The 18829-nt window shown below is 30.8% G+C and overlaps 1 protein-coding gene across 2 annotated transcripts in view; it reads left to right on the top strand.

Annotated features, from left to right (window-relative positions):
* LOC147078033 (irregular chiasm C-roughest protein-like) overlaps positions 1-18829 on the top strand; it is a 622953-nt gene that overhangs the window by 562656 nt on the left and 41468 nt on the right. For both annotated transcript variants that reach the window (XM_085940191.1, XM_085940190.1), the window contains exons 11-12: positions 3323-3425; positions 7276-7409. In XM_085940191.1, coding sequence (XP_085796317.1) covers positions 3323-3425; positions 7276-7409 — 237 coding nt within the window. The remainder of the gene's footprint in view (positions 1-3322; positions 3426-7275; positions 7410-18829) is intronic.

Genomic DNA, 18829 nt, shown 5'->3' with positions numbered 1-18829 from the left:
TATTAAAAAATCATTTGAGAGCAATACCTAATTTATAATAATGTTAAAAATAGTTACACAATATTATATAGAATTAAGAATTGTAACTCTTACTTTCAAGTTGATTTCCACGTCGTATTTTATTATGTATATGAATGAACTCATAAAATAAACATTATTTCTAGCGAGATTTCTTTGACCTTTTTATAATTTTGTGTTAATGTAACTAAACTTTTTCAAATGTACCCGCAATTTAGACAGGGGTAGTAATAATTAATAGGAACATCAGTAAGATACATTCACGATTTGTTCTTCAAGTATATTTTATTGTGGATTTAGATCTTCATGAGCAATTTCTGTTTTGATTATTCTTAGGTGGACTTTTCTGGACTCAAAGATCCTGTCGCATTAATAATTTTATCGATATAATATATTATATAAAGACGTTTTTTTTCAAAATATTTTTTTCTTTTGATTATATATTTCTCTGAACTATTTTATTAATAATGTAGTGCAAATATTTTATGTAATTGCAATCCTTGGTATGACTTACGATTTTTGTTTTTTAAATATCTCGTAAAAAATCTTTATGAAGATACTAGACTTTGCAACTAGAAGTCTATTATATAGCCTTTACCAATGATTACCAACCAAGATTATATGATAATCTGCAAAAAAGTACCTACGACTTTTTGTAATTATTTAATCATTTTGTTTTTTATAAATATAACTATTAAAGCATTTCGAAAGTTTGGCTTGGTGAAATTTTAAAATATTATATCATCATCATCAGCCTGAGTCTATCCACTGCTGAATGAAGGTCTCTTCAAGCTGATTCTATTTCTTTCGATCCTGTGCGTTGCATTGCCACGTACTTCCACATAACTTAACCATTGTATCGATCCAGCGTCCTCTAGGTCTACCTTGCGAACGTTTTGTACCTCTTGTGTACTACTTGATGACTAGATTTGTCAAGCAATTGTCCTTTCTTCGAGCTATGTGTCTACTCCATTTCCATTTGAGGTTTTTAGCGAACTCTATTACATCGCAAACCCTGTTTTCTTATCCAATCATTTCTCTTTTTGCCCTGTCATATTATGCCCACCATGCACCTCTCCATACAACACTCTAAGTTTCTGGACCTCTCTTTTACTTAGGGGTCATGTTTCAGACGCATATGTGATTATTATAACAAACTTGATTTCTGACCAGTAACTAAATACTAAATAATAAGCCAGTTAAATAATTTAAAGGTTTTTATATAATATTATAAAAATATTGGAGAGCGTTGTTCTATACTCTCATCTAACAATAATGAAACTAATCATAAAATCCGCAGTAACTAGTAAATTTTTTCTCTATTCATCAAGTTTATTTTGTTGAAATATCGGTTAAGTATAAATCCGACGTATTTTTCACTATGCCGAGCAATCAATATTTCGCCGCTTAGTGACAGGTCACTTATTTGTGGTTCAGACAGTTTCCATGATTTGTGGAAAATGATCATTATTGTTATTATTATTGCCGCGGCTTGGACCTTTTGGTGTTCCATTTTCAAAAAAATAATGTTGTATAATATTGTGGAACGATTTTCCGTTTATTTTTTTTTAATTATTATTTTTCTCTTTGTGTGTATTACGTTTATTGTGGGCAGTTAAAAATCAAAACAAATCGTACATAATAAATCATTTTATTTTGACTGACAAATGGCTTCGTCGCTTTTATTGTATTAATTAAATGTTTTTGAATGGTATGCAATAATAAATGAAACGTTGAATAATTATTGCTATGGGTTAAATTTAATAAAGTATGATAAAAAAATATAAAAGAGGCTTTTTGGTAAATAAATGTAATGATATCAATTATTACAGTCGTCGTTGTTGTCATTCATAATGATAATTAGATACATACAGAATTTTTTAAAGGATTTTGTGTGCTATATCGAAGTTGTTAGGCAAAAAAAAACATAAGGGAAGTGTTGAAAAAAAATATGTCTTATTTTTCGTGTTACATTGTTTAGAATGTCGGTCTTCAATGTTCTAATGGTAACGTTGTAACTATTTCTTTGACATAATAATTTTGTGAAGAATATATTATGACGAATCGACTAAAATTCTTTTTTCAAGACTTTTTCCCTTAATGTTTTTTTTTTAATTATTAATAACCATGTCAATTCTTTAATTTTTCGTACAAGGTGGTTGTTAGTAATTTTGAACAATCACAAACACACAGGCTATAATAAAATCACATAAAAATATTGTGTCCTCGCCGGGATCGAACCCAGAGATCCCGGATGGAAGGCCAGCGCCTTACGCACTGTACCACGAGAGCTGCCTCTCCTGTAATGTTGCACATTGTTACTAATGCCTATTTAGCTAAACATTCTTGGTATAATGATTAATTAGCATCTAATAAATTTTAATTATCAGATAACGATTATGAATAATGTTTATGCAATCCGCAGTGTATGGTTACAATACAAATGCATAATATTCTATATATACATAATTTTAAAACGCCGTATCTATACCTGTTAGATTTTTTAAGATATTACGCCCAGCGGGACAAGAGCTCGCATCCACTTGTATTGTACACTTAATGTGCTTTACCAGTTGTACTTTGTGCATCCTATATAATTACGATTAAAATAACTACTAGTTTTTACATTGTGAAGCGCTTCACAAATTGCTTCAATTTTTATCAGTCGGATTTTGTGTTTTAAATCAAAGTATCAATTAGGTACCTTAATTACTAACCGGCGTCAGGATCATTCCAAATTTAAATTATAACATACTTACATTTGCTGATAATTTAATAAAATATTTTTTCATTCAACGAATGATTCATAAGATTTGAGAATAATAAAGATAATTAAATTTATGCATAATATTCTGATATTAAATTTTCTTTAAAATACGGTATAATCTCGTAATCGTTCCGAATATACTGTACGAAACATACATTACATACAGCATACATACTAGAAAAAATCATTTTGTAATCACACCCGACGGGCATTGAATCTGTATCTACTGGATTCGCGCCAGTATGCTTTTCCAATTAAGCTGCGGGCATCTTCCTAAATTACGACGATTTAAACTAGTATTTAAAGTTAGTATATTCAATTAATTTAGGAATCAATTAATTATTTAATTACTAACTAACGTCGCGGATATCTCTATTATTTAGTTTTTATAACGTAGACTTCCTAATAATTTTAACAAACTATTTTTTTATTCATTCTCAAATCCTCTGTCGTATTCGTTGAATAAAAATACTGTACTTAATTCAAAACATTTTCAATATATTTTTGTTAAATGGTCTTTGTTATTATTTTTTTTAGATTATCCACAATGTGACAAGAGAGCTTCATAATTCCATCGTCAGGTGCGAGGCGCACAATGCTGTCGGGAGGAGTGAAGATTCGGAGACACTCGACGTAGCATGTAAGTATTTTTAAAAACTCCAACATACATATTATATTTTCGTAGTACCTATTCTTGAATATGGGTCTATGTCCTCATAAAGTTTCCTACAAGCTTATTTTCGAGCGAATTCAAAAGAAACTTCTTTGATGTCTTTATTTTAAGACATATAGCTATTTTCCTTTTAATAATTTGTCAAACGATTACTCTCTGACTGCCTTTCTATAAGGCATGCGCACTTTTCACTCTCTTCAACATTTTCCCCTGCTACCATGAGGGATGGTTTCCAATCCTGGCGTCCTAAAGAATTTAAATTTATATGCGCCTGTCAATTACCTACGTGGTCATAGCCATGACCTATTCTGGGAATCAGGCACCATTAGCAAGGGGTACAAGATTAAAGGGTAAATGCGCTCCCTAAAGACTTATACATTTTCAATAATGTACTTTGCAATTTGTTTTTGAAACTTTATTTTATTGTGTAAAATATTAAAATTTCTAATTAACATTATTATTATTCTCTCTTGTGAGAGTAATATTTGTTACAATGCAAATCTTATGTTGTGAACGTCCTGAATTTTGATTTGTTATGTCCACAATATTTTGTTTTCTTAAATAAATAAAATTTTAAAAAAATCAAAAAATCCAAATGCAAGCCATTATACTTTATCTGTTGTAAATCTGACAGGATATTTGTAATTTAATCTATCATTTTCCTTTGTAATGTTGTGCTAATTACTCCTGACATAGCTTTCAATTCAACCATACTAAAAACGTACGATTATTATCAAGTGTTGTAATAATAATCGATTATTAGACTCACTACGTTGTACTTTACTTTTTAGCTATTGTATTTACAGAGTTTATTTAGTTTAGATACACAAAAAAAAAGTTTCCCGACAATTATTATTGTTTGCTTGAACATATTTACAAGTTTATTTAATGAAAACTCTATGACTTAGATCATTGTGATACCAAAGAAAATTATTAATCACTATGAGGCTACAGATCAATAATATTGTGTATTGACAATAATTTTTCATTACAAATACTATGTATACAAAACAGATCGGCGTGACTTATACCTACGTATCGACTTTAAATAGCTCAAGTTAAAAGCGAATTTCACAATTTTTCTTTTATCTATTCCTGAATAATGTCGCACCCGTCGTGAAAAAGATCTGTAAAAAAAAGAACATAATTTCTAAATAACACTTCTGAGAAAACTACTCTTACTTTTAGCGATCGGCTTTAGTAACTCAATTTAGAAAGCGATTCAGAGAGTATTAATTCATATAGTGCTAGCACCGCGACTGGCGCGTTTGACGTAGTTGGCCATTAGATGTAAATAACGTATTATTTAAATGTGTTAATTAAAGGATTAGCAGTGATTGTGTTAAGAGCCGTTAGTTAAAATTTGTCGCAATTAAGTATGGCGCTTATAGCATAGTGTTCTATGTGTATTGGCGCGAAACCCGACAGACGCAGGTTTAATTCCTGCTGGGTGTCTTACTTTTTACAAAAATGATTTTTTTCTATTGGTTATAATATATAAGTGTTTTCAAAATTATGTATAATCAATAATTAGAATGTCACATTCTTAAATCTTGTGAATTATTCGTTGAATAAAAAAATAGTTAATTAAAAAGAGCATAAGTTATGTTCAATATAATAATAAATTTATGATTTCGTTTAGAATTTTTATATTATTAAGATATACCTACGTTTAAGATAATATTGCTATAATATTATGGCAGTTGAAATTAGCTGAAATGAAAAATAAGTTACTAGTCTATTTTATAGGTAATAAAGACGTAAAATAGTATTATTAATAACTCTACATATGTCATACCTAAGAGTATACATAAGAATATACTTACTTATATACTGTGATAATATATTTCGTCAAAATAGTAAGGCTGGATATATAATTTGCTGAATTTTTAAAAAAAATGTACGCGTGTTAGAAATTATAATACATTTTAATAATTGTAAAATTATGCTTGTTGTCTGAAATACGAAAAAGATAATATTATTTTAAATAATTAATTATTAATACTGTATACAATGAACAATAGTATATTTATAATCTGTGGTTTAATGTAATGATAATTTTACAGATCCGTAGTAAAATATTGATATTGACTATTAAATTACAAGGACGTCTGGAGTTTTATTTCCTGGAATTTCTCATATAGGCTTTGTAATATATAAAATTATACCAAGACATATCCAAAATATTTAAAATTCATATTAATATCTCCATATGGCATATTTAGAACAAGTAACCATATAAAATTGATGAAACAAAAAACCAGAAAACTATTCACTCCAAGCATACACAAATTTTATTCAGCATTCTCCGATGTTAATTTTTGTTAAGCTCCGTGCAATATTTACACAGTAATGTTAATCAAAAAAAGTATATAAGAGTCGTATAGTATCAAAAGTAGAACTGTCGCAAATGTATCGAAATTCAACTAAGTATGCCAAATTATTCTTCTGACCATAATGTACGACTAGCAATATAATATTCGAATCAAAATCAAATCTGTGTGGTATAAAATGTGATAGAAAATAGGGCTTGGTATCAGAATTAGAACTGTTCAATACTTTGGAAATAAAAGTAGAACTGTTAAATTTGAATTGAATTTCTAATTTCTAAACGTAGTAACATATTTCATGCTATTATAACACTAAAAAACCCAACAATTTTTTTTTCGTCATTTTCTCGAAATGATGAATAACGCACAGATCTACTTTTAATACGATACGACTCATAATAAAAATCAGGTACCTACTATATTTAATGCAATGCACAGTTTCTTTACAATGTTGGGCTTGATTATAATATATAACATTGACGAGGACATACATAATGCTTAGAAAACTTTTTCAGTCATACTTATTTGTTTTCCTTGAACTAAGAATACAATTTGCAGATGGTGCTGGTCAGTTTTTAAAAATCAATTAAGACCTGCCTAAACCAAACCATAATAGTTTACGTATGCTATGGACGATCCGACAAAAATAGTGCATACTTTTTAGTCATATTGATTTGTTTCGTTGAATTAAAAATACATTTTACAAATGGTGTTGGGAAGTTTTTTTTTAAATTTATTACGCTCTGCATAAAATATCTCAAATTAATTATGTATGGTTCAATGGCATAATTTTAGATATTCTATAGACAAATGAATATTTTTTTTTTATTATCTTACAATTCCTTGGATTATACAGGATTTAAATGAATTAAAAAAAAACTGACAAACACTAGCTACAGTTACACAATAGCCTTAGTTTGACTTACATAGTTTATTATGCACTATTTAAATCAGATCTTAACAGCCTACCTTCACCCTTCGCCACTGATTACATTATCAGTCTTTTTTATCAAAATTTAGTTATCAACATTAATTAAATACTTCTTTATTTACAAAAAGAAAATATTGTATATCCTGAATTAAGTAAAAAACAAAAATTACTTTTAAACTAATAGCCCTCACATATTAAAAGTAAAATGTTTTAGTTTATACTATATGAGCATTAAACGCATTATATTAAATAAATTGTTATATGTAGAGAAATACCAAGAGGTAGATAAATTTTATAAAATTTCTAATATTATATTTAGATTACGACATATGCCAGTTTTGATCATCGTTTTATAAATATTGTTACCAAAGTTTGATATAAAAATACATAAAGTTCATTACATTCGACGAATATCAAAACCTAGCTCCACTTTCGAAATAATAATCTTATTTGACCGCCATCAAACGGGTCAGTTTATATTTTGATTGGTTTAGCACGCCGAGGACTTAACCACGTACGGGGAGGTAATACTAATAATTCTTTGTTTCTGATTTAGACGGGCCCAGCTTTCGCCATAGACCCAACGACATTGAGACCGACCTCGAGGCTGCGGTGACCTTGACCTGTGACGTCGAGGGCAACCCCCACCCCCAGATAATTTGGCTTCACGAGGACCAAGATAGATGGAGCGTGAGTACATTTCACTGTTGCTTGTATTTTCAAAGGGAATTCTCGCTGCTTGTTTGTTTTATTTTACTGTTTTGAATTATCAAAGGGGTAGTGCTGTCAAGGTTTTCCTGACAAATGAAAGCTTCTCTACAAGGAGGTGTATTATTTTGACCAGCGTTAAATGTTTTAGCACATCACTCACAATTTCAACAGACAATTTAATGCGCATACAGTTGTTATGCTAATTTAATAGTGGGATACATAAATATTAACCTCACTCACTTTCTTCTACCATTCATAAATTAGACAAAACAAACCTGTCAAATTATTGGACGTGGCTCGAACTCGTTCATTTGTCAAGCGGCGACGCCTACCGGATGCTGCTTCCTCATCCATTATGCTTTTTTTTTTATTGTGGATTGGATAACACACTAATTTCTTATCTTAACTTTTACTTCGATTTATCCACTCCCGAAATCTTTACCAATATGAATCAAGCATAATATTTTTATAAAAAATGATATTTTCAGAAATATAATAAATTAAAATCGTCTTTGTCTTTTATCTGACACCATACTTCTTTATACCTTTCCGTTAATTAGACACAAATTATTTGTTTAATTAATGTCGTGTAATAATTAATATTATAGGTACAGTACTGCAATACAGTATTCTGTCATTTGTTTTCTTTCACGACCCAGTTAAAATATAAGTTTATTTCATCCTCGAATGTCAGTTTCATTTTCAAATTCACAATTTGCAAGACAGATAAGTAAATCAACACAGATATTTATGTCGTAATTGTAAAAAAATGTAAATTATCAAGTTCGATCCCCCGATATGGGCCCTAGAGATTGTTGATTGTATTTAACATACTTTTTACTAGGAATAGTTGATAGCCATTCGCCCAACCCATTGGACCCGTACACTGGATCAAATTTAATATACAATATCGAAGAACCAGATTCTTTTCTTTTTTGGGTTTGAACTCGTGACCTATGGCTTATAATATACGGCTATATAAATACGGGCACTCTTATTTGAACTTTATTTTTATCTCCGGCTTAGCCCGCGCAATAGACAACAGTACCTACCTGTGTAGGCAAACGCACCTCACCTATCTGATAACATTACCTAGGTGCATACTCGTGATGACTTTTTACAAGTGCATTATTTTCAAAAAAAAAATATCTTATTAATAATATGTCGGAATACATATTTAAATATTGGTCTAATAGTTTTAGAGTTATAAGGCAACAAACAAACAGGTTACAGGTATTATAACTTCTTACGCAGGATATCCAGAATAATAGTAATTTGTTTGTGATAATTACTCTACTGAGTAGGGGTTTGGGGTGATCTCGTCTCATACTGTGGGTAACATATATTACAATAAAGCGGTACTGTGATGGCAAACGGTTATAACTGCTGTTTACACAATTTTACTGGAGAGCAAAAACAAAGTTTTGAAATCAGTCTGTCAAGAGTTAGTTTATGTGATATTTTGAAGTATTTTATAACAAAATAAGCGGAATGAGCATCCCAGCATAAACTTTAAAAAAAAAATGAACTTTTAATTTTAAGCAGATATTATATCTTTTTGCTATATCACTTTTTTACACATTTGGTTAGATGCAGAATTAACGTAACTTTATGACTAATAAAGATGCAGCTCTAATATTTTGCCTCATCAAAGAATGTACAATTTGGAACATATTATTATGGAATAAAAATAAAAAAGTGAAAAAAACAGCAGTTATAACCATGGCCCCCACAAGGGGGGGGCTGACAGGGCTCTAGCCTGGGGGCCCGGGCTTAAAGGAGGCCCGGCGTGGCGGATCGACCAGCAAAATGAGAAAAACACACATCACAAAATTGCACTAATAATAAAAAATGTCGCAAAATACCCTAAATTTTACCTTGAACACTAATTGTATTACACAACTGTAGATTGTCACAGTGACTTTAACCTTAGCGATAGGTAGGGGGGGCCTCCGAAGATTCTATTTAGAGCTTTAGAGAGATTTAGAGAGAAGATTCTATTTATAGTTTGCCATCACAGACATTGAGGTCAAACAATATATTAATATAGTCTTCATCATGCTGTTAAACCCAAAATAGCTATCGGGAATTTAATATTATGTGTATTATAAAATATTGTATAATAAAAGTGTTTAGGTATACCCAAACAATATTATTATAATGGCTATCGTTACATATTAAAGATATCTATTGTTTCTCGAATCACATCAAAATAAAAATATTTATGAGGCCAGATGTATAATAATTTCTTCGGCTAGACGATGAATGTAATATCTAATTTGATTGTATTGGCAGGGATATTCAAAAAGTGATTGATCACGTGAAAATAATAATACCATTATTTCACTTTCAATATAGACGAGAATTATTATGTAGTTTTTCTATGCGAATAATTTATTCTCAGAAGCTGTCGAACAAATCAATCTCTCGTTGGACTATTACTGAAGATAACTTATACATTTTTGTATTTTGTTATACGGTAGGTAAAAGCCTAATGCTTTCTTTATTTCATTAGTAAGTATACCAGTAGCAAAAAATCAATATCAAAGCATTATTTAAAGCCTACATAGGTACTTAAGAAAAATATTTTGTAATTGCATATTAACATATTTAAAATAATAACTAAATAATAAAATATTTTAATTTGCCAACGACATTTATTTATTTAAAAAAAACATATTGAGCAGATAACAAATTATTAATTCAAGACGTTCACAATATGACATTCAAAATAAAAAAAGTTCAGGTAAATCAACTCAGTAGAGAAAAAACAAAGCAAAAAATAATTTTATAGCAAAAGAAATAAAATAAAAAAAACAACAATAATTAAAAAAAAAATACAAATTAAACAATAAAATTTAATAAAATTAGATACATATTATGCTAATATTTTATGAAAAATATTTAGTGCTCCGGTTCGTAAAACTTTACATTTAGAGCGCTGATACATGACAAGTATGCTGTTTTTCTCTGATCTCCCTAGCCTACCTCTTCTCAAAAGTCACCCTTCTCAACTGAGGTATATAGGTAGATACTTTGATGTCGTATAATTTGACTAGTCGAGTTTGACATGAATGTATGGATATGATGGTCGTCCGAAGTAGAGAGAAAAACATTAGCAAGAATGTAGACATCGATTTTAATAGTGTCTAGCGACTTAAGTTGTGTGGTATTTCTTATAGGGCAGTCGAGTTTTGTATTGATGTTTTCGAAAACTCGCCTGGCGTAATGATAAAATTATCGTGGAAATTAAATTAATAAAGAATTATTAAATTACATTGAATTCGTATCGCAGAGATAAATTGGCATGTAGCGTACTTGGGCGTCAGATTATTATCTTTAAAAGTGACCTCCAATTATATATTATGCGTAAAGTCTTCAACGAATTTATGTCACCAGTGCTCACGTATGCGTGTAAAATATTAACCCTTAATGTAAGATAAATAAAAAAATACGAGTAGTATGGCAACGTGGCATGGCAATGTGCATGGTGGACATAACGCGAACAGACCACAAAAAACAATGGATAAGATTACTGGATATAATAGATGTTGCTAAACTGGATATGTTGCTCGGCGAGTGGACAACCGCTGGACAAATTTCGTTATACAGTTGTACCTAAGAGTCACTAAACGACTACAAGATATGCGGACTCATAAAGTTCGGTGAATGTACGTGACAGCAAAAAAATAGGGAGAGAGCCAAGGGAGGCCTTCTCTAGCAGTGGATCAACCCCCGCTGATGATGATAATTGCATATCGGATAAAACTATTAACTACACACTTTATTTACATAATAATTCTCGGCCAACCGCCATGTGTACAAACAATTTCATCCACCAAAAGTTTTTTTCTATATTATGTCACTGCTTTAAATAGGGAAAAAGGACTAAGTTCAAACCAGTCTCTGAGATTTTTGAACTTAACCTTTTTCTCCTAGGGCCTCGCTTACCGAATATCATCCCTTTAATGAAAGGATCAATGTCTTATCAATTAAGATTCAGGATACCGGAGTTACTTTCGAATTTTCGAAAATATTCACTATTTTTTTTACAACGTTTTTATTACCTCGTATTCTTATTTGTCCGGTGGTTGTTTGTCCAGTACAAATCTTGCAATCAATTTTTACTAACTTCCCGACTAGCTAGACATCTGAAACTTTTAGAATTTATTATCAGAACACGATGCCAATGCATTCTTTTAATACTTTTAGCCATCTTTAAGCAGAATTGAATTCATTTTCAGTTAATTCTGTTTTGTATCGAAAGTTATTTCAGAAAAATCCGTAGAAAGTAAAAGACTATTGTTGGTTGCTAAGGGGGGTGGTCCTAGCAACTAAATTATTAATATATACGTGCGTTACTATGGAATTCAAAATAAAATGTCAAAATGACATTTCAGTATTATATATTTGTTTGTTTGTTTATTTATTTCATATCAAGTACAGGTTTGAGCATATTGAGCATAATAATATTAATACTTTCGACCGAAGGTATTTGATGGAATTTAAATTTAGCAGCCCAAAGATTGGAAAAGGATACTTCAACGTTTGCGAACCACTTATTAAATGAAAAACACACGCTTGACATTGAAAAGGGTGCAAAACTACTTCACAATCATACGGGTGATTATAAATTAGTCTACCAAGAAATATTAGAAATAAATAGAGCACAGTTGCAGCGCTTACCTATATTGAATGATCAACTTAACTTTCCTAGTAGCCCTTTGTTATATCCTATATGATGTTTTACATATGAGACTATATTATGGTCAATGTCACTGACACAAAATTTATATATGTTTGTATGATATTGTATGGATGAGGATTTAGGTATGTATAGGTGTGTATTATATACATATGTATTATATTAAGGGAGTTTATATGTATATTTAAAAAAAAATAATGCTATAAAAGTAGGTACCATGTAAGAGTATTATTAAAGACTAATATCTCATTAGTTAACTCCATTAATTATTTTCTTAGAATTGACGATTTACACCTCTTGAGTGTAGTATTTTTATTGTTTATAAAGAATAACGACCTAATTAGGTTTGACGATTTATTATATTAATATGCTATCCAGTGTATTGTTATTAATAAGATACAGTTTTTACTAATAAGGTTTTTACTGACAATTCAACTATTCATAATTTGTTTGTTGTATTTTTTATGTTTTTTTGTAACCTCTGACTAGATAGGTAGGTAATGGAGTTTTTACCTACTCTATTGTATTGATTTACTATATATAAGGTAGAGTTAAGAGTTTTCGTTATCAGTGTGTGTTTACCTTCGGTGAGTGTACACGACGCCTGAGGATGCCGAAAGGCGAAACCCGGGTCGCGAGAAACGGCTTAAATGGAATAGTACAGAACTTGAATCCATTAGAATTTGAGCATAATAATTCAACAGAAAATTTAAAAACGTTGTATATAAAATGTTTATCTTGTAATTATACTAATCTGAAATCGTAAAAAGCAATTATTGTATTTTAATAAATGATATTAGCATTTTATATTTTCATTTCTTAAAAATACCAGGGTTGCCCTGATTTTTCATTATGTTATAAGAATCTTAATATATTATAAAACACATACATTAATTTCTGTCGCAAATTTTAATTAATAAAACGGGTTTTCTATTACCCAACAATGGTCTTTTTAATGGCTATTATAAGGTATATTAAAGTAAAACTGCGTTACCCTTTTACGTTTTACTAATAAGTTTCATCATTATATTATTTCAAATCTTCTCCAAATTGCTCCCCCTTTAATTACTTCGCCTTAAGGGGGCATTAAGTTTTAAAACTATCGCTAAATCATTAGAAGGCTTAGCCGGGCTTAGCGCGCATTAAAAGAAAACTGAAAAGGCTTCACTTTCTCGAAAATATTTTGTCTCCGCTTGTTCTAACAAAGGAGACAATTTGTTTGGAGGCTATACTTCTAGTGTAGACCGTAGCGACGCGCGAGCTTAAATTCAAATTTGGAAGAATAGGGCAACACGAATTTCCAGAAAATCTTTATTTTATATTATTATCTACATGTGACAATTATTCGGCGTAAAAAGTTAATAATTATATCAGTTCATCTAAAGTTATTTCACATTGTAGACTCATTACGCAGAACGGAGATAAAAACTATTATCAATATTGGAACCCATTATTATTTATAATAGTTATTTAGATAAACAATCACGAATTACAATTGCTAATCACATTTTTTTTAATTATATTTATTATGTAAAACAGATAGTTACGTTGATTATGAATATGTATTAAATTAGATTAGGAGAAGATATTGCAACAACCAGCAAAGTTTCCATACATAAATTTATAATATAGTTAAGCCTAACAAGATAGGGAAAACATAAAAAAGAAAAAAGTATTAAATAATTATAAACTAAATGGTATTTTTTAATGTACCAATTATTGAAATTTATACAATGCCATGCATACTTTCTTCTTCTTATCGTGCCATCAGAGCAATCTTTGCTCTATCGTACCTACCATTGTGGTTCCACGAAATGCGGCGTCGTCCTCTGCTACGTCTTTGTCCTCTCATAATACTTACCTAGCTACTACAGTCTGTATAATATAATGTCAACACGGATTATAATCTTATTTATGATTATTTATTATGTCTTTCAATGCGCCAGTATATAAATAATGTATTTTCTATTGCCACCAATTCAAATAATCTAAAAACTTTCTATGTCCAATATCAAGTGTTTAAATATCAATCTCTCTAAGTTTGGACTCGGAGGATGATAAATAATAATTAACGATCGTTTCTAAAAAAAATGTTCTATCAATATAATATGAACAAGACTAACACCTGACTTTTAAAACACAATTAATGATAAAATAATGAAATATTTTCTTCTTCGCCTTATTTTTTACTGTTGCGAATAACGACTGTCTTCCACACGTATATAACAATACCCATAATATTCTTCACGTGGATAAACTATTGTGTAGGATAGTTCCTTCTTTCGCGTTGATCCTTGATACTCCTATCTTTCCAAAGTAAATTTTCTCTTTTGGATAAGTAGCCAACAACCTACACAGAACTATTGTAATATAATATATTTAAAACAGTTTTTTCATTCATCATAATATAAGATACCTGTTTTATTTTTTGCCCACGGAAACTGTATGTGTCTCTAATATCAGCTCTCAAAGAAATCAATAGTACGTTTTTTCTTTTGAGTCTACACAAACTTTGCTCCATTTTCTATACTTGAAATTATCATCACCATCAGCCTGAATCTATCCACTGTTGAATGAAGGCCTCAATAAGTTGATACCACTTATATAGGTCTTGTGCATTGCGTTGCAACGTACTTCCGCAGAAATTAACTATTCCATCGATCCAGCGGCCTCTAAATCTACCTTGCGGACGTTTTGTACCTCTTGGGTACCATTAGATGACTAGATTTGTCCAGCGATTGTCCCTTCTTCGAGATTCAATGAAATATACTTAATAATATCATATATTTTATTTGTTTTAAATATAATTAAATTTTTATATCAAAATGATGGTCATCGTAGCAAAGCGTAGAACTGTGCTGTAGAGGGTCTACGACGCCTCTCGTAGTTACAGTCGCTTATTGGCCGTAACGCCGGATAACGACCGGACGCCAGAGATGTCACGTCACGGTAGAGCGCCTTCTGCCTCAACAAGTATATTGTCGTATCTGAGAAACTACCTAAAAGATATTTTTAAATAAATATTCAAGCGAAGACGCTGAAGAAAGTTTATACACTCAGTAGTTAGTTGTAGACAGAGCGAAAACATATTATGCTAAAACAATAATTATAAAACGTATTTCTTTCATCGCTTACCGATATTAACTTATCTTAATAATACATTGAAAATTTTATATAGGAAAAAAATCCGCGCGGCTTAAGCGTTGGACTATAAAGCCGTGCGTCCCAGGTTCGAATCCTAGGTCTGGCAAGTACACATATTGTTTTTCAATTTTTGTGTATCAGAATAGGTTGAGCAAGTGGCTGACAAACAAAATCTGTCAATACAAACCTCCACTCTGTGGAGGCCCATATGATCCTATCAGGATCGGACATGGTCGGGAAATTTAAGAACATTTTAAGTAAATTTTAATTTAAACAAATTTAAGTAAATATTACACCCACGATGACCGTGTGGATTAAGCGCCGGTCTATAGTGTCTAGGGTCCCAGGTTCGAATCCTGGGTCTGGCAATTTGTGCATGAGTCAGAGTATGGTCCTAATAGGTTGAGCAAGTGGCTGACATCCATTTCTCGTAAAAATAAAATCTGTTAATACAAACCTCCACTCTGTGGAGGCCCATATGTTCCTATTAGGATCGGACATGGTCAAAAGAAAAAGAAAATTTAAGAAAAAAAATAAAACGACTAATTTGTTACCATTTTTTTGCATCAGACACATTGAGACAAACTTGCATAATATATAAAAAAAATCGTTTCAACAACGTTAAAGATTGACTCACCCAGTTACATTTATTTTATAAAGCATTATTTCAATATACCTACATACAGATTACAGATAGAGCAAACATACGGACATTCTACTTAATTCTGACGAATTTAATTAGTAGTTATTACATGAAATACTTATTAAATCGTTGTATTGACCATTTCAAATACGAATTATGTTTGAGTTGTAAAGGAGCCAAAACACATTATATTACTAATACAATTGTAAAGCCATACCGCGTCATTCTACATACATAATATAAAATATCATTACCAGATGAATACACTAGTATATCGCCACTGTATAATTTATTTCAGTTCTTTCCAGTTGTGTGCTGTGATGCTCCATGACCTGTCCTTGTTTCTTTAGAAAGTGGTAACAATTCACAAGTCAAAATAATACATTGAACCATCATTACCTGACATATTAAGATCAGCAGTGTATACTTTTCTACACAAATTAAATTCATTTAGCAGTTAGTTTCAAATAATTTATAAATGTGAAATTTTACATTTTTCTTGGTAAAAATCTTAATAATATTATTATACTTACTAATTTCGTCATCCCTCCGTGGTTAATTCCCCGTTTACACGTGCATGGATTTACTGCTGACAGTACGTATTATTGCGGCCATAACAAGAAAATGTACGTGTAAACATGTATTATCCTGCAGTTGCAAGATTGAATGCATGAATCAAAAAAGTTCGGAAGCTTCTGAATTTTCATGCGACATTTGGGATTTTTTCGATCTGCACCTGCGCAGTAGAATGATAGTAGTGAACCTGCGAGAGACTCATTTTGAGGTAAACCGATTTTTACGACCTGTCAAATAGTGCCATAAAATGACAACATCGCGTCTCGCTTACTTTTGAAGAATAGTATTGGAGAGACAGTCGGCATTTTTACGTGTAAAAAGTGATTGTCACGATAGTTTAAAATACACACTATTGCTGTCAGTAAATCTCAGTGGCGAAGGATGGAAGTAAGCTGTTAAGATCCGCCATAAATGATGCACTTTAAACTTTATCAGTCATAAATGTATTTGTTTTCATTGAAATAATACTACAATTTACACATGGTGTTGGTTAGTTTTCAATTTCAATTAATATCTGCGAAAACCAAGCCAAACCACTCGTCTATCTATAAAATAATTAAATTTATTCAATTAATTCATACATAACTTTGGATAGTTTATAGATAGAATAATATGTTTTATCTATAATAGTTTGGTTTAGGCAGGGTTTTATAAATTTAAAAAACAAATAAAAACAATAATGTGTAAAATGTATTCTTAACCCAACGAAAACAAAATAAGTATGAATGAAAAAGTGTGCACAATTTTGTCGTATCGCCCAAAATATACCAAAACTATTATGGTTTGGTTTAGGCAGCGTTTAATTGATTTTTTTTAAATTAACCAACTCCATGTGTAAATTGTGATCTTAGTTCAATAAAAACAGATACGTTTGACTGAAAAAGTTTAATATGCACTATTTATGTCAAATCTTAACAGCCTGCCTCAACCCTTCGCTACTGATTATACATGCACGTGTACAGGCGCTATAAATGTAGTAAACAGAAGGTGATCGATTAAAAGCTTAATCAAAACAAAACTCATACCGTAAAGAAAAATAGTATAATTTATAATATATTATTAAACATAGTTACATCACTTAACCCTTTGAGGAGTGAGCCTGTGTAAAGTTTGGCTTTTCAGTTTTCGGCCACCGCTCGCGGGTGCGGCAGACTGGTATGCGTGTTTCGGAACACTTTTGCAAATATTTGCCATGTGACTTTGCTTTATTTTTTTTTATATTCCAAATTTATTCACTCTAACATGTATTAAATTATCTAGATCATTAAACCGTCAGTAGTACTGCATTATGACGTTACTAGGCAGGGCTGTGAAGATCTGGGATATTTTCTCTCTCACATTCTTTTTTTTATCTTTAATATAATAGAAACACTTTCATGTTATATTAACACTGTTCACTTAAATTTATTTATTTATTTGGGCTTCACAAATTAACAGCCATTGACAAGGTTTTTTTGTACAATTTGTAATACGTTGTTGACTGGGCATCTGAAACTAAATTTGTCATTGGTGAATTGTCGCTGATCAAAAACACTAATTCCATTGTACAGTCGTATTGCATAATATAAATTAGATACCTACATTACTATTATACCATTCATTGAATAGGAACAACGTGAATTTATATCATTATCTATAGGTATATATTACAATATATTTAACTACATAATTAATTATATGACGGAATCGGAAAATATTGCATACTTGTATTTTTTAATACCTACATACATTTTTTAAAAAATGTCTTAATTATAAACTTTACTATAGGTACTATTTATTTTAATAAAATATTTATTTTATATTTGAAAATGTAATATTCTATAATATTAAACATACATAATTTGAAAACATTATGCACCCACGATGGCCGCGTGGCTTAAGCGCTGGCCCCTCGTGTCGAATCCTGGGTCTGGCAAGTACACATATTGTTTTTCAATTGGTGTATGAGTCAGGTTGAGAATGTGGCTGTCATCCATTTCTCGTAAAAAATAAAAATCTGTTACAAACTTCCACTCTGTGGAGGCCCATATGATCCTATTAGGGTCGGACATGGTCGAAAGAAAGAAAAGAAAAAAAATTTTTTTTTTAATACAACACGCAACGAGACTTGAACCTGTCACCACCGGCCAGTGTGCCATTCCAGTAAAATTTATAATATCTGCTTTTAATAGATTTTAATTGAATATAAGTCGAGATAACTGCTTTGCTTCCTGATCATTACATCAGTCAATTCTTCACTGGACATGGTGGCTTTGCTGGTAGGCTCTATGAGCTTGATCTTGTTACCCATTCAACATGTCCATGTGGTGGAGGAATTCAGAATGAAAACCA

This window comes from Rhyacophila brunnea, unplaced genomic scaffold (genome assembly GCF_057557595.1).
Source record: "Rhyacophila brunnea isolate RB1 unplaced genomic scaffold, BYU_Rbru_1.0 scaffold_12, whole genome shotgun sequence".
NCBI classification, from domain to species: domain Eukaryota; kingdom Metazoa; phylum Arthropoda; class Insecta; order Trichoptera; family Rhyacophilidae; genus Rhyacophila; species Rhyacophila brunnea.
Note: the sequence above shows the minus strand (reverse complement) of the source record. Positions and strands in the feature narration are given on the sequence as shown.